The sequence below is a fragment of the Tympanuchus pallidicinctus genome, unplaced genomic scaffold (assembly GCF_026119805.1).
Source record: "Tympanuchus pallidicinctus isolate F22 unplaced genomic scaffold, pur_lepc_1.0 scaffold8, whole genome shotgun sequence".
Lineage (NCBI taxonomy): Eukaryota > Metazoa > Chordata > Aves > Galliformes > Phasianidae > Tympanuchus > Tympanuchus pallidicinctus.
In genome coordinates, this window is record NW_026294802.1 from 43,578,478 (window position 1) to 43,601,887 (window position 23,410).

General features: G+C 39.7%; 1 protein-coding gene and 1 long non-coding RNA gene across 4 annotated transcripts in view; one reads left to right on the forward strand and one right to left on the reverse strand.

The window, feature by feature from the left end:
- The window catches only part of LOC128073209 (mitogen-activated protein kinase 11-like), a 29,617-nt gene extending 13,271 nt beyond the window's left edge, over positions 1 to 16,346 (forward strand). The window contains exons 4-12 of one of the 3 annotated variants that reach the window (XM_052667801.1): positions 483 to 594; positions 2,967 to 2,996; positions 3,133 to 3,180; positions 5,608 to 5,722; positions 5,846 to 5,917; positions 7,521 to 7,600; positions 10,828 to 10,864; positions 12,180 to 12,353; positions 15,669 to 16,346. In XM_052667801.1, coding sequence (XP_052523761.1) covers positions 483 to 594; positions 2,967 to 2,996; positions 3,133 to 3,180; positions 5,608 to 5,722; positions 5,846 to 5,917; positions 7,521 to 7,600; positions 10,828 to 10,864; positions 12,180 to 12,353; positions 15,669 to 15,742 — 742 coding nt within the window. In that variant the 3' untranslated portion in view covers positions 15,743 to 16,346. Of the gene's footprint in view, positions 1 to 482; positions 595 to 2,966; positions 2,997 to 3,132; positions 3,181 to 5,607; positions 5,723 to 5,845; positions 5,918 to 7,520; positions 7,601 to 10,785; positions 10,865 to 12,179; positions 12,354 to 15,668 lie in introns of all 3 variants that reach the window. The other 2 variants (XM_052667799.1, XM_052667800.1) reach the window with 2 other exon arrangements.
- Positions 16,347 to 17,134: 788 nt separating this feature from the next.
- On the reverse strand, positions 17,135 to 22,901 carry LOC128073220 (uncharacterized). The gene is made up of 2 exons (XR_008202649.1): positions 22,641 to 22,901; positions 17,135 to 20,208 (listed from the first exon to the last, which is right to left on the reverse strand). It is a non-coding gene; the product is annotated as an uncharacterized LOC128073220 (long non-coding RNA).
- Positions 22,902 to 23,410: the final 509 nt, after the last annotated feature.

The window sequence follows — 23,410 nt, forward strand, 5'->3', positions numbered from 1 at the left end:
AAAAAAATAAAGTAAAACCCACTGGAGGTAGGGAAAGAAATTACACAAAACACTCGAAGCGCTCTTATTTCAAACAATTTGATGTTGATTTCCATCATCAGATATTCCTCACAGGAACTGTCGTTTAGAGGCCCCGATCTCCCACTTCTATGTTGGTCAGAATCCCTGTTCATCTTGAGGCATAATGCCTTCTCCCCTGATTGAACTGCTTTAGTATTTCATGGAGAGAAAAACAGATCAAAGCTTTTAATGTGCCATAAGGATTTTTTTTTTCCCCCATATTAAATCTCATAGCTGTGATTCCTTTATTAGAGCTTATAGCTGACTGGAGAGACATAAACCTTACATGAGTAGAAGCTGGAAAAGGAATCTAAACAGGAGTGTGCAGTTTACTCATTATTTGTACTTCTTTTACATTTTGCCAATCTCGAATGGGGAATGTTTATTTATTTTCTTCTGTGAGGTCTGTTTTATTTTCACAGGTATCTTGTGACAAATTTAATGGGCGCTGACCTAAATAACATTGTGAAGTGCCAGAAGTTAACAGATGACCACATACAGTTTCTTATATATCAGTTACTTCGAGGACTTAAGGTATTGGCTCAATATAAGGATGTATATGAGAGAGCAACCAAGATGTTGTGGTAGTGACTGGTTCAGTACTTAGAACAGTTTGTGTTGGGAGTGCTCAGATAGCAGCACATGTTTCAGAATTTTTGACTATTTTGCTAACCAAAAGTAAACCCCAAGCCTGCAAATGGTGACAGTTGCACATGGAATATTTCCATCAAACACTGACTTTGAGTCAGTCTATTTAAGGTATTATTGAAGGAGATTGACTTGTTACATGGTCTCTCAAGTGAAGGTGTTTAGTAGCATGCATTGTGTGCTTCAGACATTTTCTCTGTCAAGGGAAAGTAATGAAAAACTTATGAAGAATGTGAAATTGTTAAAGTTTAACATTGCAATTAATTCACATTTTCACATGCTTTGAAAGACCTGAGCCAGTTTGAAAAAAAAATACAGCCTTGACAGAGAGAGAGAGCATCTCATGGGTGGGGAAATAAGTGAGTTGGTTGGATTTATTGGGAAACTTTTGGAAGTAGTAGTTCATTCTAGCAATGTACAGCGTTACACAGGATCAGTTAGGATTTTTTCTTCCTGTAAACTCATTCTTTCCTTTAATCACATTGTTAAAGTTTATACAACTCAGTCATGTAGGCAGTTGGCAATGAAATTGTAGCAAAAACTTCCTAAAGAACTAAAATATGTTTCATTTTGCTGACATTAAACATGAAAGAGTCTATAAACAGCAGAAGATTTAGGAAATGCTTTGCAGTACTAGATGATAAACATTTTCCTCAGCCAGTGTTGAGTGTTTTTTTCAAGGCATATGCAAAAAAAAAAAAAAGAGAGAGCTCAGCTGCTGTAGTAAACTTCATAATGAAAACTTTGTCATGGAAACACAAGTGTGTGTTTGAAAGCAGGCAGTGGTGAAAAGCTCTGAGATGTTTACTGTGTGGTTTTGAGGAAGTCATCTGGTGCCTGAGAGGATAATTCTTATTTGTGCGTGTGGGTTCTGTCAATTTAAGTGCAGATTTTAGGGAAGAAGAATTGCAGAACTGAGCCCTTAATTGCTTTGTCTCATTTACTTAAGTTAATAGCTTAAGTAGGAAGATGAATCCAGAGTTAATTATCCAACCCACGGTTTTGAATATGACCGTGTGATGTCAGAGCTAAGTAACAGTTGTGCTCAAAAGTGAATATTCATTTCAGAAATGCACTGTCTGTACTTCCAAGGGGAGGGGTTGCTTGTTACTTGGAATCAAAATTCTCACATCTCAGTAGCTGAACGTTTGATCAGAGATAACTCCCTCTTTACGTCTAAGCTGCCATCGTTACAGCTTTAGTCCTTATACCTGGGCTCATGGGTACATCTGTCTGGGAGTACACAATTCAGGCTCAAGCCCTGCAGATCCCATTGGAACACATGAGGGGCTGGTGTGGCAGGCAGGTAGAGCTGCTTGTTGGTACTACGGCAGCCCTTCTCAGCAGCTGTATGCAATTAATTCTGTTTCAAGCAGTGTTTGGTTTCCTCTGCATTCAGCTGTTTACAGTTATTGTGAAGAGCATTTAAATGTGTCCCTGTCCCACTGATAAACAGTGTGTAAGCCTGGAATTGAAAGAATGCAGTTTTGTTTTCTTTGGTTTTTTCCCCAGTTGATATCAACATTTTTCATGCAATCTTCGCTCCTGAAAGATGGTAGTTGCTTCTTTAGAGAATGGAGGAGTATGTTTCAGAGCTCCTACTGGTCTTTATCAGTAAGATTATATAAATAAATTGGCTGTCACTCTTAACAGCTGAACTATAGGCAGTTGCAGGTTAAGCTTTTCTCACTCTTTGAGATCTAGTAATATACGTAAAATAGCAGAGACACTAAATAATCATTGAAACGCCACTTTATGTCCCTCCTGAAAGTGCATCTGAAACAATGCCTGGATATCTGTTCTGGCCACTATCTTGTCCAGGGGAGCAAATAGCTGCCACCCACATTCAGTGTTCACAGTATGGAAAAAATAACTTGTATTGCTTAGGTGTCAGCCATACTGCTCCCAAGGCCACTGACTGTACTGAGAAGCCAACTGCACAAAATGGCCATCTAGGTAAGATTGGAATATGTTTCAGTATTTTTAAATTTTCAAAATGAGAAATTTTTGATGGAGAATTACTGCTTATGACAGTGTTTACAGTTATTTTTCTGAAATATCTATCTCTGGGTAAGATAAAGCAGATAGGTTTTGAAATTAGTCATTTCCCCATCTGCCTTGAATGTGTACTGTGACATAAATCTTTGCTGTATATAGAACCATCAGGTCCAGTAGCAAAAAGATAAAGCAAGTGACCCACATCTTCCTAATCTCTGACTTCCAATTTTACCTTTTTTTTTCCCCATGTTGTTTCACAGTATATTCACTCAGCTGGAATCATCCACAGGGTGAGTTCATTCATTGCTATAATAAAGATGAATGGAGCGTGTCCCTCCATGTGTCAAAAGTGTTATTAAGACATATTTATAATATACCTTAAAAGGTTAAAATGGTACCTGACTGACTCTCTGTGTTCCGGTACAGGATCTGAAGCCCAGTAACTTAGCTGTAAATGAAGACTGTGAATTGAGGGTAAGAATCATTCTGCTGTAATGAAGAGTGTGTGAGGAATCATTCTGTTATAATGAAGAATGTTTTAATAGCTTTCAGTGTTACAGTTCTCTAAGAAAAATTTTTATTTGCCAGTTTTGTTTTTGATTCCATTAATTTTGTACACTTACTACTATTGTTCCCTGGCCATAGAGGCATTTCCATGAACATGTTTTCTCCTAGATGCGAGTTTATCATCACCACAAGTCTCCTTACAAAGCGTTCCTCCCTAGCTCCTCGCAGACAGAACATCGACGTATTTGTCTAGACACATCTGATGACAGAGTACTTGACTGGCTATCTCTTGCACTGTGATGTCTACACATGCCAAGTTTAGATGAGGCCATGTAGCAGCTTTCATTTTTATATCTACAGAATAGAGTCAAATTTAATAAAAATGTTATGAAAGATGCTGGTATCCCCAGGTGCAGTCAGCATGAACACCAAAACAAAACAAACCTATAATTCACACTATTCAGGTACTGTGTTAATTCACATCTCTGTATAAATACATATCTTTCTGTATCCGTGTGATGCAATATTAACTAATAGCATGAGGCTCTGAAGGAAAAAGGGGAAGTTGCTTTCTAAGCCTTAAAGCTTGAAAATGAGTAGCTTAGCATTTCTCCATGACATGTTTCTTTCTCTGACTGGGATTCTGCTATAATCACTTTATTCCAGCTGTGAGGGATTTAAATTTCCAAATATTGTGAGAACAAAAAAGAGAAATGCAATACTGAGTAAGAGCAATGCTTTTAGGTTCTCATGCTAATCCTGATCTGTTGTAAGAAGCTGTAGTTCCTGTTTGGGTTAGTGAGAGCTGCTGATGCTCAGCAATTTTCATTATTATCCCTTTAATGTTTTCACGCATATATGTTCAGCATCTGTGAAATGTTATAGTTCATCTGGTTCTGATCATTCACTTTAAAATGTGTGCAGTGCTTTTGTACTGTAAGAACCTTTTAATCTTGTTTTCTATTATTTTATCTGTCCACATTTCTTTCTACCATTTGCTACATTGTTCTTTGTTTTCTTTATAGCTTTCCTTCCTCTGATACCAAATTATTTTGTAGTGGAACAAACTAGAGGACATCTCCAAGTACAAACAAGAAGGAAATAGAAGCAAAAAAAATGCAGGACATGTTTGTTGTACACATTTGATAAAAGGCATCAGCTGTTAAAACAAATCTTGCTGACACTTATTTATAATAATGGAGATGTTGGTATTCATGTTTCAAGCCCTTATTCATGCCTTATTTGTCTCATGTATCTTTTTATAGAATTATATAATGCTTTTAATGTTTATTGGAAGTAAATATGTTTATGTGTTGTTTATACTTTATCATTTTTCTTTAGACTTTTTATATCATTATATTGGATTATAAGTGCATAATTTTGAATTATAGTCTTAAAATGCTTATGTTCGCGGTGAAAAGGATTTGCCATCAGGTAAATAGATAGCACTGGATCTCAGCATGGGATTGTGACTGGTTTTATTCATGTTTCTGTTTGAAGAGATGCTGAATAGTCGGATAGCAAACAGCACTGAAGCTGAACATTACCCTTTCACCGCAGCACCTCTTAAAGTATGGGATACCTTTTAGCTCCACAATTAGTTAGACATGGACTTATTAAAAAATGGAAAGAAAGAAATGAGCAGAAAAAAAATATTTGAAGTAACTTTCTGTCAATGTAAATTCAGCAAGAGAAAACGTAAGCAAGGGAACATTCTGTCATCGTGCCTATGAGTAACATGTACCTAAACCGAGCCTGTTGCTGTTTCACTGGGGGAGCTCTATCAAAAACAGATGGCACATGATGTAAGTATATCTTGTTGTGCAGGATATATGTTCCACTCCCAGTGACATCAGAACACTGCTTGATTTGGGTAAATGCTGCCTGTGTGCAACAGTGCTGGAAGCAGCATGAGGCGGAAACAACAGAACTTCTGGGGCTTGTGATTTGCTTGCGTGGTCTTTAAATGCTCAGTCCAGTGTTATTTGCTGTTGGCACTTCATACAAATGTTCCCAGTTGGCAGTGTTTCATTTCTATAGCAACAGTGCTTGTTTTTCAAAAAGCAAATGTTAGAGGAAAGCTGAACATTAGGCAAGGTGTGGAGTTTTTCTTAGAAAACAAAGGGTCAGACTCATCACTGTGGAAGTATCTCTATAATCCCCACAGACAGCACACAGCACGGAGAGCACAGGAGCTCATGCACAGCACTGCAGTTTTACTTCACTGGTGGAAAGATGCTTGGGCTCAGATATGAACCATCATGGAATGGCTTGGGTTGGTGGGGACCTTAAGGATCCTCTTGTTCCAGCCCTCGCTGGAGTGGTAATGGGGAAGATCAGTACCCATAACAAAAGTAACAAAAGCTATTTCTATTTGTTTTTATCATTCTGTAGATTTTAGACTTTGGTTTAGCTCGACAAACCGATGATGAAATGACAGGCTACGTTGCAACAAGGTGGTACAGAGCTCCAGAAATCATGTTGAACTGGATGCACTACAATCAAACAGGTAGGCTATGGAGACTTCATTTTGCTGCAGCTGGATATAGTTATAGTATATCTATATGGAAACAACTCCACTTATTGATGTCTTTGAGTCATCCTACACATTTCTCTCTCCTATTTTTGACAGTTGATATCTGGTCTGTTGGATGCATCATGGCAGAGTTACTGAAAGGGAAGGCCCTGTTTCCAGGAGATGATTGTATCCTTAAGTAAAAGCAGAAAAATGCAGCTATAGAAATACTGTACAATTCTTCCATTTTTCTAATAGATCAGGCTTTTCAGGTAACAAACTTCTAAAACGATAAACAATTTTTGTTATTGTTTCAGTTTGATACATATTGCAGCTAAAAATGAGACCATCCAGTAGAAAAAGAAACAGGAGCAGATGTCCCTAAACGGTAGTTACATTTCTTCCTTATGTTGTATCTGTATTTAAATAACAGCCTGGTTGCAACAGAACAGTTTTCTTCCACATGTATGTCTTACATAAATGATGGATGTTAAAAATGAAGCTGAGTAATTACAGTGTTTTTTGATCTGCTAATACTGTGTTAAGACATAGAACTGCTCTAAGGCTGGAAGTTCCTCTAGTGCAAAAAAACCCACTTTTCAATAGTAAGTGAATAAATAGGGGATATCATTGCCTGTTACAAAACAAGCCAGAATTTCCAGAAGTGCCACAGAGGAAAGAAAGCATTCTGTCACCTGCAGCACTGTGCTGTGGGTTCCGTTGGCGCTGCCTGTGCTGACAGGAGAAATAAGAGAACAGGTGCTGAGGAGAGTAGTAAAATAAAGCAGTAATGTTAATGAGGAAGGAGAAAATAACTGCACCAGAGAAAGAAAGCTTTTAATGTGAGAAACAAAAGCATGTGCTTCTGTACTGGATATTGACATGTCTTACTACTCTAAACCTCCCCAAAAGCCAATGCTTATGCTGAAACCAAACCATTGCCAGGTGTGGAACAGCATCATATTAGAATTGCCTGATACGTTAAGAGAAGTGAGAGGCCAAGTCTTCCCACTGACTCTACTGCCATGCTCAGCCTCATTAGACTCTACTATAAGCACAGGCATTGTTCAGATGTCCATCATCTGGGTGATCGCTGTGCTTCAGACTGGTTATGTGCTACATGGAAAAATCAGTACATCCAGCTCTGAAGAAATAAGGTATTTTGCTGTTCTAAAATATTGTCTATGACTATATGATTACAATTATGTAATTAATTATATGATTACAACTTGAAGTTGTAAAATAGCATTTTCTAGGGAAAAAGTAGTGCGTTTTATGGGTCGTATATGACAACAAAAAATGCACATTTTAAAGTTTATAATCCTGACACTGATATAAAACAGTTTAAAGCTACCAAATGACGTTTTTCCTTTTACCAGGCTCTCGGATTAGTGATCTACTCCAATTTAGTATGATGTACTGTTTTTCAGTCCTTCAGAAAGAAAAATGCACTATTAAAATTAAGCTTAAGAGTCTGTTAAATAGGAAGCTGGGACAGGGAAGCAATGTTTTTGCAGGCAATGTTTTAGCTGGGGCAGGGAAGCAATGATTTTCTCACATATGGGCTCACCAGACCAGAGATTCACATAGTGCTATAGAAAAGATAAAGAATTAGGTACTCCAAGTTAGGTTTAAGCAGGTGTGAATTTATGTCATCCAGTGGACTCAAATGGAATTGTCTTGCTTGTTTTAAACAACCACCTGCATGAAAGCTCATGAATTGTTTAACCCAGCAGTTCTGTCTGACATTTACTTTTATTACGTTGCCTTTAATTTTCCTGAAATAATGTAGATATTGATCAACTAAAGAGAATAATGGAAGTTGTGGGTACACCCAGTTCTGAACTTCTGAAGAAGATATCATCAGAACATGTGAGTTCATAGCTTCATTGAGTTAGCCAGTGTTTTATCATTCTTCTTTAACTGTGTGACAGACATATCTGATTTGGAAACGAGCAGACGCCTTAAGATCATCTTTCTCTTTTAATGCTACAATAGCACCATTAAGAAAACATTATTTTCTGAGCTATCCAAATACCTTGACTGTCAGCTGGATTCATTTTGATACCTGTTCCTGTTTCAAAGGAGTTTGCAATTGATCCTGATGATTTTTTTTCTGCTATACTTATAATAAAAGAATTCAAACTGACATTCAGCTCAGAGCACTTCATTGTTATTATTAAATCTGATGTCGCTTTCACTTCTACTTTTTTCTATCTATTTTCCATTGATGTGAAGGAACAGAGATAGCAGAATCAAATAATGCATCCCGTGTGAGTAATTTTATTTGGAATAATACACTAATTTGAAATTCATATTAATTCATCTCTCTGAATGCTTGTGTGAGGTCCACTCTTAATGGTGGTATCTGTATCATTAATAATGTGATTTTTAACTCTCTATGTAATTTTTTTTCCCTTATTCAGTAGACAAACGATTTCCACTTTGTTTCTCTGCTAAAGCTACACTTACGATTCCCTTAAGGCAATAACAATGAGTGTCCAGCTGAGCTGTAAGGAATGAGAGGTGGCATTGGCTGATAAAGGCGTGTGATGGGCAGGGTGTAAAAATTCAGATAAACAACAGCACAAATACCTGCTAAGCTGCAGCTTTTTTCTTAAACATTTTCTATATAGACATCACTCTAATATTGAAGGCTGTTTTTCAGATCATGCGTATACTGATGTTTCCTTTGAACTTGATAAAGAAAATGCTAGTTGTTCAAGTAAGCAGAAAGATTAGGGGAGCCTAAAACCAACACTGCCTTGCTTGAAAGTCCAATCATGATGAAACCTCACCAGCACAAATCAGTGTGCACCCTGGAGTTTGTGGCTGCTGAGTGCCTGTGAGCCACAGGGCAGGAAGAGGATCAGCCCTTATGCCAGGAGATTGGATCAAGTCTTGTACTGTGCTGTGTTAAGCACAGGAACTTGAGTAGCCTTTATAAGTTACTAAGATTCTATGACTTTTGCAATATTAAATACCATAAACACTTATTGGAGATAGTATCTGGTTCTGTCTTAGATTTCTTGTTTAAACAGACATGGTGATCCACAGGGATTCTGAAACTGTGACATGGGGGCTAATTATAGAGCATAGGGAGAACACAAAAAAAAAAACAGGTTAATGAGTGGGAGTGCAGCCAGGTCACCTCCAGGCTTCTGCTGAGGAGCATTGCCAAGAAGGTGCATACCTTGTTTGGAAGTAATTGTCTTGTGTGTGGGAGTGTCTGTTCCATTCCTCCCTTCTCGTTCTTTACCTTTTTTTTTTTTGTCCTTACAGTTTAGATGTTACTTAATGCAGCTAGTTTTTGTGAGCAGTTTTTTTCTCTACCAGCAATGCTGGAGGTTATCTGGAATCTCAAGCCTATTTTCAGTTGTCAGTAGAGTGTCAAATAAATGAGAACTAAAAATCAGCAGGATTTTTCAGCACAAGTTACTGAGCTGTTTTGTCAGTCTGTCATTGTTAATACATGTTTTAACTGATAGCACTTCATTATTTTCAGATTAATTTAAACATCTAGATTCTATTAGTTGAGTTTAAGTGGCAAATACTTAGACGCAGCTGAATGGTTGCTAAGCATACTTTGACAGGTCTGCACTGGTTGGAAGTAATTTTGACCATATCTTATTCAGTCGTGGTTGGATTAGTGATGTTAATTGATGTCAGCATAGAAAAAACTAATCCTCAAATCCACAGATGTTTGTCATGAGATAAATGTATGTTTTGTCTCTGCCTAGTCCATAGCTTCAATGCAAGAAAGTGCAAAAGCTCTCTTCTGCTGCACTGTTCATACACATGTATAAACTAATGCCCCAGGAACATATTTCTGACATTCTGGTATGTGTTTTCTACCTCTGTGAAATTTAGGAGTATGAAAGAGGTGGTGTGAATCCTATGTTTGTATAGACATCAAACATCATTCTCTGGATGGCTGGCTATAGCTGCTGAAAGCCTCGCTGTCAGCTCCTACAGCAGAAAGGGAAAATGCTAGTATCATTTTAGTGTGTTGGAGACATAAGTCATGAAGTTTTACTTCCATTAGGATGGGAACATTATTAAGATTCTGAAATCACTAATGGTAGTCTAGAATTATAGCAGACTGTGCCTATAGCTTTGAAACGGCAGGAAAAAAAATAAAGATCTGCCTTGTTAAACTAGGACACCATTTAAAAAGATTGTACTATGTAATGCAATGAATTTTAAAAACCTTTACATCAATTCATAGTAGCTGCAGAAACTAAGATGTCAGAGAAAGGTAGGAAACAGCATCTCTTTCCTAATGTGGCTGTAGGTCTGTGCAGGTTATGTGTCAGAATAACCTCAAGAAGTTCAACAAAGTGCAGCGTCCTGCACGTGGGGACCCCAAGCACCAGGATGTGGCTTCTATCAGTTTAGGTAGGAAAACAGTTTAGCTGTTTTCAGAACTCCTGCTTATGTCTGCAGCCTTTATGATCAGCATTCAGCCTCCTCACTGAATAACAGTGATTTATCTGCTCAGCCCTTTCCTTGGATGATGTGGTGCCAGGCATCACGCCAACATCTGTGGGTCAGATATGAGTGTAGGCCTTCCTAGTGGAGTTTGGATGAGCCTTTCACAGCTGTGGAGACAAGGCAAGCTGTAAGTTCTGTTAAACATCTGCAAATCTGTAGCCTAGGAGAATCAGGCTTTGTTCTTTGGTTAGTGAAACTACTGCTCATCTGAGGAGAGGGAGAAGGGAAAGGAAGAACACTGGATGATGCCACTTTACCGAGGGTAACTGAAAGGTTAGGTGGTGATTTTTGGTTGAAAGCTCCACGTGTGCATTTCCTGGGGATACACATCAGTGAACCATTTTGCACAGATGAGAACTGAAGTGCTAACATAACACCTCTAGAGTTGTACACCTCTTTCAAACTCCTGCCTAATAATCATATGTATGAGTGACTGTTTAGAAGGTTTCCCATGTGTAAGAAATTCCATGAGTATTTGATTATTTTTTTTTAGTGCTGATACTGTTATTATTGGGCAAAATGTAACCTCTGTGCATGTGGTATGTATATTGATCTGTTCCTAGGCAAGAAAGTACATTGAATCTCTTCCACATATGCCTCAACAGGATTTGAAAGCAGTATTTCGTGGTGCCAATCCATTAGGTAAGAAAGTCAGAGTGATACAGCTTAAATCTCTCACTAACATATGAACCAAAGATTTCCTTTGCTATGTGATCCCATGTGATAATTGGTGCTGTGAAGAGAGCATTGTGTTTAACCTTTCATCCTGAGGTGGTTTTTCCTTTGCAAAGTCCAAAGCTTTTGTTGTTGGAGATTACTGGAACCTCCTAATGGAAAAGTTGGTGGGTGAAAACAGACTGTGGGTGAAAAGCAAAAGCAAGCTATATATAGCAGGGGTAAATAAAAAATGTCACGGGATCTGGACTAGAGGCATCACTTCTGGCTCAGGAAGGCCAGGAGCTGTGAATTGCTGGAGAGAGGGAGAATACACCAGGAAATAGAACTGTTTGAATGTTCCTCTTGAGTATTGTTTCCTAAGAATTTATGAACCATTGTTGGACACAGGATACGGGGCTCGACTGGCTGTTGGTCTGATCTGGCACAGCTGTTATTGTGTTTAACCAATTGGATCTGCCTGTGCAAAAGAGATTTTCCTATGAATCACTTGTTGTGACGTGGCGAACAAGATGCTCGAGTCATCTGAAACATCTTGCTACGCTTCCTAGCTTGTTTCATCTAGTGCACATTCAAGAGTTGAATGAGGGACAGATTTTGAGTTAAGATGTGGATTATTTATATTTGTTGAAATACAGTTTTATTTTTACAAATATAACTAGTTGTGAACAAAAGTGGAATCTCTTTGCATGTGTTCCATGAGTACATGCTATGCGCTGATATTATAAAAGGAACTTGATGACAGTACATATATGAAGGCAGTAACAATTGTTTTATGTAATAATTTGTGGTAAACTATCCATATAAAGCCAATTTCAGTCTTAAAGATCTCTCTCATTTCTAATAATCTGCAGCTGTTGCCTTTAAACACCATTTACTTGGTGGTAGGTCCTGTAAAGTTCTTTTGGAGTTTTTGTCTGATGGGACCATGCTAAGCACCAGATGCACAACACTGGGGTATTTAACTTGAGGCACACAGGTGTTTTCACAGTCAAAACTGTGAATGTCTGAAGAGGTGAGATAGATTATCATGAACCGATGCACACACCAGAAGCAAACCAGAAGCTTCTTCCAACTCTGAAAGTTTTACTCACAGCATAAAATCTTCAAAAATTGTTTGTAATATTGCTTAAATTTTGTGGGTTTGGTTTTTTTTTCTTTTTTTTTCCAATAATGTTAAATGAGCATAAGGTGAGAAGAGATAGCATGTGAACAGTTGCCTTCTCTTTCACTTCTAGATGGTCCCTTCTGGTTTTGATCCTAGTTTCTCTTGTTCCCGTAGCGGTAGACCTTCTTGAGAAGATGCTGATACTGGACAGTGACAAAAGAATTACTGCCTCGGCAGCCCTTGCACACCCATACTTTGTACAGTATCACGATCCGGATGACGAACCTGAGGCTGAGCTCTATGATGAGTCAATAGAGAATAAAGAGCGAACCATAGAAGAATGGAAAGGTAACAGATAACTGCACACAGGTGTTAACGTGGTCAGCAGAACAAAACCTGACTTCAGAAACAGTTTTGCTCTGTTTCTAACCAGAGCAGTTTTAACTCTTAAACTTCAGGGGTGCAAGGACAGTCCATGTGTGTTCCTGTGAGTAGAGGGGTGGAAGGGTTGGTAGTTTCTCTCTGGATTTTGCTCCCTTTCCCCATTATGCCTCTAACAACTCCTGACTAGGTTTCCTATAGCAAGTTTAATCTTAGCTAAAAGGTGACACTACTTACTGTGCAACCACTCATTTCATCTTCCTTTTAATCTGCTAGGCCAGATCCTCAGCTGAAGTAACAGTCTTGTAGTAGCTGATGCTATTTGGGATTCTGGCCTTGCTTTCTTCAGAACCAGAAATGAAAAATGTCTATGTACGTGTGTATTTTAATAATCCTTCTTGGTATAGCCAGCTAATTGGGAATAGATAAAGCATGCTGTTGATCCTGTTCAAACTGTGAGCAGCTCATCTTACTTTGGAGTGACAAAACCCAAACCCATTCTTGAGGAATACTGCAACAGTCTTTTTTCAGTAGTTAATTTCCTGCTTGCATCATGATCATATTGCAGTATAGCATCACAGAAATAATGTGGCTAAACAATAAGTTTGCAAGTATGCTAAAAAGCACAATCCAATTTCATCAATGTCTGATGAGGATATATTATGCTAAAGCATCCTTACTGAATGTTTTAAATTGAGAAATGTTCTAGAAAACTAATTCTTCCAGTTTATTAATAAAGCCCTCTCCTTGGCTTAAGTTCATCAGTACATAATCTATGAAATAATTGCTTTCCTGTTTCTATTTATATATTCTATAAATTTTTCTCCAGAAAAGTTTAATAAAATATATGAGCCTAGTAGCTTATTTTATGGTGAACATTACTGATCTCCTGTACCTTCCTCATGTCCTTGCACTGACTTTCTGCATTTTGTGCCACATTTTATCCTGGGCGTTGAGGAGGTTGACTAAAACAAACACACCTTCAGGCTGCCCAGAGAGGCTGTGGATGCCCCGTCCCTTGAGGTGTTCAAGGCCAGATTGGATGGGGGCCCTGAGCAGCCTGGTCTGGTATTAACGGGGGAGGTTGGTGGCCCTGCATGTGGCAGGGGGGGGTTGGAGCTTCATGATCCTTGAGGTCCCTACCAACCCTGGCCATTCTGTGATTCTGTGACACCTCAGAGAAAGATAGGAAATGGTTTGTGGATCTCTGTACAATAAAGCAGCCTCCTAGAGTCCTGAAAAGGCTTTCTAGAGTCCTGGAGGGTCTGTAGAAAAAATGAGGATCGAGTGGCATCATTTGCTCCTTATCCATGCTCTATATGCAAAATCTGGCAGTGAGGAGGTGTGTTCGGTTTTCTTTACCAATGGATTTGCTTTCTGCTGCTTGTTAAGCTGACAGAGTTCTTAACAGGAAAGTTTAACAGTTTGCAATTCATTAAAGCTGATTTCTGTTTGTGATGGAACTTTGTAAAACAACTTAAGAACAGTCTTAGCTTGACTCTGAACTGATGAATTGGAGGTGAATTCTGTAGGAAGGGCAGCGTATCCTGCAGCAGTACCATATTCTTTTACATCGTTGTGCTTTGAGAACTACAGATGAAATTCCTTCTTTATACAGGAGAAAACCATTTCAAAACTATACTGGCATGGAACGTGCAGCTCTTCCTCCTGGCCACATTTTTAGCTTGGGAAAGTAAATATTTTCACGTACCATGTGGGGTACATTTAATAAGGTGACACTAAAGGTCACAATTTGCATAAAATGTTTGAATTGTTAATGAAATATTGACCCATTTTTCTCCAGACATCAGTGCCATATTTCTCTTTTTCTGTTCAAATTAAAAGTGGTGCTTGATCCCAAGGGGCACTGAGCAGCCAAAGCAAAATGAGATTTCAGACACTTTGTGTTACACGTTGGGCACTTAAGAGTTTCCTTGACCTCTGCTGCACAGCTGAGGTTTGCAGCCCCAGCTCATAGATTTTGTCTGACATGTTTAATCAGTTAGAAGATATTTCAAAATGCAGAGGCCAAGAGAATGCCATTCAGCATTGAATGCTACGCACTATCGCTCCTTTGCTGCTGCTCCAGTTTCACATATCTCAGCATAACATCTGTACTTTCAGCTAACTAGGTGACAGGAGAACAGGAAAGAGCTTCATAAGCATGCAGTGCACAGCCAGCAGCATAATTTATAATACAGTCCCAGGCACCTGATCCGTGAAGGCCCTGCCTTACTGACTTCTGCCAAGAGCTCCTTGACATACCTGGCTGCCTGTGGCCAGGTGCTCTTCAGATGCTGCAGATGAAGCACCGAGTCACCCAACAAATCCTTCAGCCCCAGGGCTCTGTAGGTGGAATTTCTTCTGGGGGAATCCTTCAGTTGTTAGCAAAGCTCATTGGATGTGCTGTGCTACTGAATGCTGCGCAACTGGAGCACAGCCAAGACCCAACTGTAGGGTTTGTACACACTTCTTACAGTAGTGCTCAGTCCACTTTTATGTTTATTAGCTGTCAGATCCTGAAGTAACACATACTTGGTCGTTTATTTATGTATGGACTGGATTTGATCCTTAAAATACATTACCTGGCTTGAGAAAATCCATAGGAGGTGGCCACCAATGCTGTGCGTCATTGCCGCGCAAGGCACGAAGTATGACATAACATGAGAAGATAAAGGGCTCTTCCAAAAGCAGCATAAAACAGTCAATCTGTTTCTAGTTAGGCCTCTCTGGGTGAAAGTAGAATTGCTGCATGCTTGTAAGACAGAAAAAGAACATTTAGTCAGAGGATCTTTAAGTTAATCGCAATAAAATACAAAAAAAAGCCTAAACCACCTGGATTCAAAGGCATTGGTGCATCGTTGCACCAATTTATTGATTTATGTTGTAGGCAATTGACGGAAGATTATAAAGAACATTCTTTGTGGTTAAAAGTGCACATCTTAAAACCTGTTCTGGTGCTTTTAAAGATTCCAGTTTGCATTATATTTTGTCTTTTTTTACCGTAAGGTCATCTGACAGCGTAACTGATGGTTCCATTTCAGGGCCAGTTGTGATTCAGTAATTAGGTGAAGGGGACAGATACATTAATAGAATAATGTATCCAAGTTAGCAGAACTAGTGAATGCAGTCTGAGTTTCGATCTAGGTAGATTGATGAGGCTGGAAATACAGACTACAAGTCACGCATGCGTTTAACAGTTCTGTCTGGAATATTTTTCTCATAAAGAGAAATTAGAGAAAGTCATGTAATTCTTCTCTCTCTCTTATCCCCTCTCTGCAGAACTTACCTATGAAGAAGTGATGAGCTTTAAACCACCTGACCTGAAAATGGATAGCCTGGAAATAGAACAGTGAACGCTGGCAGCTGTGCTTTGCCTTGCTGCACTACGAGGACTGTTAAAATATAACCATACAATTTAACCTGTGTTCAAATACACATAGATTTCACTATCCAAAGATGTGGAAAAGCAGATACGTTACACAGAAGCCAGATGTTGTCTGTTTCGAGGTTTTCTTACCTTGTAATATGAATGTACTCCCAGTTCATAAAGGGTGATAAAGAACTGCTCTGTTCTGACAAAATTATGCACTGAGTTCTGTTTAACGGTGTTTTCTGCATGTTTCATTTTATCAGTCGTATTGCCAAAATGAAGGTGATGTTTTTAATTAATTTTAAAGTTGTGCATTGAACGCATGAATGTATACAAACATAAACATAGAATTCCATACAGGCAATCCTTTTTTTTTTTCCTGGCGTTAGCCTGATTTTAACTGTCTGTTTTCATTTTATTTATAGTTAGTGCCTTTATGAAGAGAGGGTGTGGTAGCAAGATAGACAGAATATGCACACGTAGTCCTATCTGTGGTGGTCTGACAGATTTTCTAGATGTCTCTCAAACAATCCAGCACCAGTTGGAAGTCAGTAAAAAATAAATCTTTGTCTTCTGTTGCCATTAAAGTGTCTGTCCTCGTTCTTTTATCTTTAATCTGCACGGTGCCAGTTTGTGAGCCCATTGTAATTCCCAATGGTGCTCCTCACCTGTGCCCGAGGGCTGCTGGTCTTGCACAGTTTACAGGAGGGTGCCCTGAAGGCACCCAGCACATTTCTGTGGTTTTCTGCAAACATCAGCCAAGGCTGTCACAGATCAAAGTGCAACAATTCCAGTTCAACACTTGGAATTCAGTATTCCTCATGATCTTATTTTCCTTCAATTGATCTGTGAGAAAGTAGTCTACAAAGTGCCATTGGAAGACAAGACAAAATGAGGTTTAATAACAGATTTGTGAAAAACAAAGTAGCCATCTTGACAGATTTTCTTTTCAAGCAAAATGTGAAAGGCTTTCCAGCTTGGAAAATTAGAACGTACATAATAAATTGCAGGGCAGACTGCATACTGAGTTGTATTAAATAATTTAATTTATTGCCTTTCCCAGTGGAAGGCATAATACTAAGACAGGAATATCCTTTGGCATAAGGCCTCCTGTGATTTAATGGCTGTCTTTCTCACGTACTAACAAGCTTGATTGCACAAACTACTCAGTGTTCTTTTTTGTGTCTCGTTCTCACTGTCAAAGTCTCATTTTGGAGGTGGCTTTTTATATTACTTAGGTTTTCTTCAACTTTTGTCATTAAGATCTAGTTGTACAGCTATTACATGAGATAATGAATTCTACTGCCTTTGTTTACCTTCCTCTGTATCTTTTCTATGTAAAAAGATTTTTTCTTAATAAACAGATAGAAAAAAATCAAGTCCAAGAACTTTTATTTTTCAAAGACACTTGACGTAGTACTTTTGTCTTCTTTGAGAAATAGAAATCATCATTCCACCTAAAAACTTGCTCCTCATTTGTGCTTTACACTGGTAGATAGTGATAGGAAATGGGGAATGGTTTTAAACAAAAGGAAGGGAGATTTAGATGAGATGTCAGGGAAGTTCTTTACTGAGAGTGGTGAGGGGCTGGAACAGGCTGCCACAGAGGCTGTGGATGCCCCATCCCTGGAGGTATTCAAGGCCAGGTTGGGTGAGCCCTGGACAAACTGCTCTAGTATGTGACCTAGAGGCTGGCAGCCCTTCCAGAGGTATGGGGGTTGGGACATGATGAGCCTTAGGGTCCCTTCCAACCCAAGCCATTCCATGATTCCATGACTCCTGTCAATGTTTGCCAATGACCTCTTACTTACATTCAGTAGAACGCAGCAATCTGAATTCAGCTTTCTTCAGTGCACATTAAGCTGCGTGGATTTATTGAGAGTCCTTTGAATTGGCGTGTGGCTGTCATTACAGTGCCACCCTTTGGTGCTGCATGAGGCCTGTAATGGTTGTGCAGCAATCATCTGAATTTCACACTAAAATAGGTGACAAGGTTATAAATCCTTAAATGATCTGTCTGGCTGCCTAGTGAAAATCATAACTCAGGCATGTCTCACGCATCTATTTTTTTCATTTACTTGTTTACCACTTAACAGAAAAATAGTTCCGTGCTTTATTTTCTCTGAAATCCCATGCTGAGCTTCTTGCCTGGTCTGCAACTGTTTTCCAGCTGGAAGGGCAAGGATGCAGTAAATTTCATGAGAGCCCTCTGCATCGAACGATAATGAATTTAGTGTGGGATTTGTCCCATCATCTGTTTAATCTGGTTTCCCAGCTATGGGGGTCTCCAGCTCCAAATGTTTCCAAAGAATGTGTAGAACTCCATGATAGGCAAATAGCTCGATTCGATCTCTGCTTATTATATCTAGTTAAGTAGAAAGACAGAGTTTTTTTGTCACATACAAAATTTGTTCTCCTGGCAACTCTGAGTCTTCCTTAACTGGGTAGTTAAAATATCAAACAAAATTATATTCTATTTTCCATTCACAGATGTGATTTTTTTTTTTCTAGGAGATAAATTATGTAGGGAGAATACAGTCGTAGCCACATGCAAACTAATCAGAGGTGACAGTAATGGATAACAGGAGCTCAGCTATTTTTAATGAAGTACTGTCAAAACTCATAAATCATTATCTCATTGTAATGTCAAGAAAAATGATAGCATGAAAGACAGTTTTTTCCTTCATTTCCCAAATCAAGGCCATTTCTTTGACCTCAAAAGCCTCTAATTAACCTATTTTTCCTAGAACAGGTAACGGACTCCCTAGTGGAAATGCAGGAAGGCAGTGTGGTAAGTTTATCAGTTTACAACAGCAGGACAGGGTAATTGGAAAGGCAGTAACCCTACTGAGACCAAAACAGGGAAGGCTTACTACTAATAATGCTTATCATCTGAACACAGATGGAAAAAAGCATCTGTCCACCAACAGAAGCGGGGAAAAGAGGTAAATATCTCTATTAGGGTCTTTCACAGCTGTATGATCACTTAGAACTAAAAGCAGAGTTTGTAAAAAAAATAAAATAAGTATTTCATTTTGGCTTTTTGATAAAAAATGTTTAATAAAGGAATTGTTTGAATAGCCTGAATTTTAACTACAGAACTTTTTATAGTTGGTTTAACTGGGTTTTTTTTCAGTCTCCTGACACCATTTTTATTACAAGCACGATTTTGTATGTTCTCTATATATTGCATGCACATCTGCAGAAAGTGCCCTACACTGTCCACAATAAATGGTCATAGAACTGCTTGAGTTGGAAGGGACCTTCAAAGGTCACCTAGTCCAATCTTCCTGCAACAAACAGGGACATCTACAGCTAGATCAGGTTGCTCAGAGCCCTGCCTGGCCTGGCCTTGAATTTTCCAGGGATGAGGCTTTCACTGCTTCTCCGGGCAATCTGTTCCAGTGCTTCACCACTCTTATAATAAAAAACTTTTTCCTTGTATCCAGTCTAAATCTCTGCTTTTTTAGTTTGAAACCATTTCCCCTTGTCATACTACAACAGACCTTGCTAAAGAGTCCATCCTCTTCTTTTTTACAGCCTCTGTTTAGATACTGAAGACACTATTAGGTCACCTTGGAGCCTTCTCCAGGCTGAAGCCCCATCTCTCTCAGTCTGTCTTCATAAAGGAGGTGTTCCATCCCTTGAATTGTTTTTGTGGCTTATCTCTGAATGTGCTCCATGTCTTTCCTCTACTGAGGACTCCACATCTGGACACAGAACTTCAGATGAGGTCTCACCAGCACAGGATCACCTCACTTGCCCCACTGGCCATGCTTCTTTTGATGCAGCCCAGGATCCTGTTGGCTTTCTGAGCTAAGAGGACACATTGCTGGCTCGTGTCCAGCCTGCCATTCACCAGTACTCCCAGGTCCCTTTCAGCAGGGCTATCCATCCATCTATCCTTCCATCCCCAAGCCTGTACTGATAGTGGGGGTTACCATAATCCAGATGCAAGACCTTGCACTTGGATTCACTGAACCTCACGAGGTCAGTGCTCTGGCTCACTGCTCAAGCCAGTTCAGGACTCTCAGGCATCCTGTCCTTCAGGCATGTTGACTGCACCACACAGCTCGGTGTCATCCAAGGGTGCACCCCATCTCAATGTCATTCATGAAGTTATTAAAGAGCATCAGTACTGAGGGAAACTATTCATCAGTGCTATCCAGACGGACCATTAACCACTGATCACCAATCTCTGCGTATGATCTTGCAAACCAATTCTTCATTCGTCAAATAGACAACCCATAAATCTGTATCTTTCCAATTTGGAGTGAAGGATGCTGTGGGCTGCCATGTCAGAGGCCTGACTGAAGTCCAGATGGATGCCATCAGTGGTTCTTCCCCTGTCCACTGATGCAGTTATGCCATTACAGAAGGCCACGAGGTTGGTCAGGCAGGATTTGCCTTTGGTGCTGCTTATAATTGATGGTGCTCGTTATCCCTGACCTGTAAAGCACAGAATTAATTCTCAGCAAAACACATCTAAACAACACAGCTGTGCCTCAGCTACTCACATTTCCACTGAAGGAAAACATCACAACCCTCTGAGGGCTCTCACTGGTTAATTACTGTCATTGTTAGCAATTTACTTCTAATCTAAATTTACCTAATTTCTGCTCTCAGTCACTAGAGCTTGTTATCTTGCTACCTACTAAACTGAAATTACCTCTAGTATTTATTATCTCACTCTAATCAGTGTTAAGTGCAACTCCAAGCCTAGTAATTTTGTCATTGGAAGTAGAAGGTCTTGCAAAAGGAAAAACAAGTCTATACCATGCAGCTCAATCTTTTGACATGCTCAGGTGTAGGCTGCATGTCTTTTACAGTCTGCATCTTCATTTTTAAGATACCTCAGCAACACTTCTAATTTACAAATGCACCGACAGAAAAACTGGGGATGGTTTAGGGGAAAAGCACAGCCTAACAGGCTGTCATTTGCCATAACACTCAGAATTTCCTCCTCCCAGTACTTGTGGCCACAAAAGTAGGAAACAGCAGAGTTACTGTTTTAGAAACTTGTAGAAAAAAGGTCAAATAGAAAACCAGGTAATCAACACTGGTAAATGAAAAAACACCATGCAACAGTAGGTCAAGACCTATTAATTAGACAGCACTGTTGCAGAATTCCCATTAATGCTCTTAGTATGTTTTTATTTGGCACAAAAGATGAAAGGAAAAGAGGTGGTTCAGTTCACTGCAAGGTCAGACACAGAGTGAGCATTCACCCCAGGAATAGGAGGGCAGCTGTTTCAAGGACAGAATGCTGGCAAAAAAAATACATTTGGCAGAGGTGGGGAGCATCAATACAAAAGCCACTTCCTTCCTTCTTCCTGTCACATGTGCTCCTGGATAATAAAGACCATGCAGACATCCACCTCTCCAACACTCACAACCAGCTCAGAGATGAATCTATTAAAAATTACACTATTTAAATGCAGTGAACTACTTAACTAGCATCCTTAGCTCCAACTTTGCTGGAATGGCTCAGGAATCCCTAATGCGTGAGCAGTTGGAAAGATTTAGCTCTTGCTAAAAGAGAAATACACTGCAAGTTGCATAAAACTATCTCTTTTGTTAGTAGCAGAAAGGAATTCAGGCAAGGCAAGCTCAGTCTCACTGGGAAAGAATTAAGGGTAGCACCCCTGCTCCTCTTTGAAGGAGCTGCTCGTTTCTCTTGCATATGAACCATGCTGCCAGTGTCTGCAGATACAGTGCAGCCCCCGAAAGCTGCTTCTCAGGAAATCAGCATGCTCTTGCAAAGCCTGCCTACCAAGTGGCATTCATTTATCAGTCTTTGACATTGATTGGCTTTCAGTTCTGAGTGCTATGCGCACTATTAAATGGGACCCGTGTAAGTAGGCAAAGACAAAAGCACGAGGATTTTATGTGTCTAGTATCAAGAGGGTCAGAAAGCTGCATTAATGTAGCTGCCATCAACCTTGCTGCTGCTGTATGAAGTGCAGATATGCATAAAAAGGTCTAAGTTAAGAGGGGATATCTTGTGAGCTTCCTATACTAATGCTGATCTTCTAACAATCTATTATACAGAAAATCTCTACATAATGAACGAAGCTGTTCAATTAGGCTTCAATCCTCCATGCATACAGATGCTTCATTTTGCACTCGCATAGTCCCTCAGCTTCAATTATTGTCACCAATTAACATGTGCAGTTGTACAGAGGTTTTAGCTGCTCCTTTTAGGCTCCAGATTGATCACAAAGGATAGTGAGTGCAGTAAATAATGAATCTCAGTGGCAGCCATGAGACAAATAGGCATTACGCCTGCCATAACTGGCAGCCTCCACTGAGCCATACCTTGCCCCTCATACAATAATGCCCTCTAGATTAGCACTAAGATATATTCCTGTTTCATACTCACTTTGTTATAGAGCCCAAAGGCTCAAACCAAGAACAAACCCCAGTTATGTTTCACTCTGTGCAGAAACTACACAACGTGTCCCGTCCAGCCTTCCCATCAGGCTGAAATGGAAAAGCAACAAATGGCCCCAACATCAAGGGTGATGGAAAACACGGGTAAGAGTGGCACTAAGAGTGGTGACATAAGCAGGTGATAGCACAGCTATGTAGTGACAAATAGGTTATGCTTTCAGCTATATCCATTAATGCCCTTTTTGTATGATTTTTGCATCAGAGACGGAAAACTCTTCAAGAGTAATTTTTCCTCTGCACAATAGGATCTCGGGACGATAATCTGTGACAGTTTAAAAACACCACTGCTTCCTTCTGACCCCCCACATTCAGACACAAACCCAGACTCCCCACACATCAGTTTATGGCAGGAATCAGTAAGAAGAGGAGGGCCTTTAGGCAGGATCTGGGGACAGAATCATGAGAGCAAGCAGTTGTTCTATACATACCCATCTGCTATGTCTACACATGGCTGTGCTTCTTCCATCCCACTTCCAGAATGCAGAGATGAATGGGGCAGGAAACACTGTTGTAACACCTCACTCAACATCTTGAGCAAATGAAATGCCTAACCAAAGAAAATAACAATAAAAAACACCTAGATAGTACCTAACTATTCCTATCAGCTTATTGTAGAGCATTCTCACAGCATGGCTGAGCAGCTCCCCTCTGTGCCGCATACAGTGGAATTCAGGCACCCTGTTCAGGGGTCAGAGAAACAACCTCTGAATAGTTGCAAAACATTTGGCAACAGCTCCACGAGGAAGGGTGTGGACACGATAGCACAGGAACATTGTCAGAGGAAAACTGACATTTTTGTTTCAGCTTTATTTCTCCTTGCAATAAATGAAAATTGACTTGCTTCTTCCACAGCAACAAACACGAATAGGCAAGATCAGACTACTTTAAAAAGAGGACCGGCTGTTGGCCCACGCTCTTCTGCCCTGACAAACTGCCACCTTGTCACCATTAATAGAGAGTTTGTCCTGAGCAGTTATCATGCAGCTCCCTCACCAGGCTGTGCAATTTCTCTTCCTCTGCAGAAGACGTGGTTAGCTTCTCTACTACCGTCTCACAGAACTGCTTCTCCAGCACTGAAGTCTCAGGTCCTGTCTGGAGTGTGAACTGAGTTATTAGCCCCTGGAGAGATCATAAAGTGTAATCTCTGTACACATGTGTACCGTGTACACTACTGTACACATCCTATTTACCACGTGTT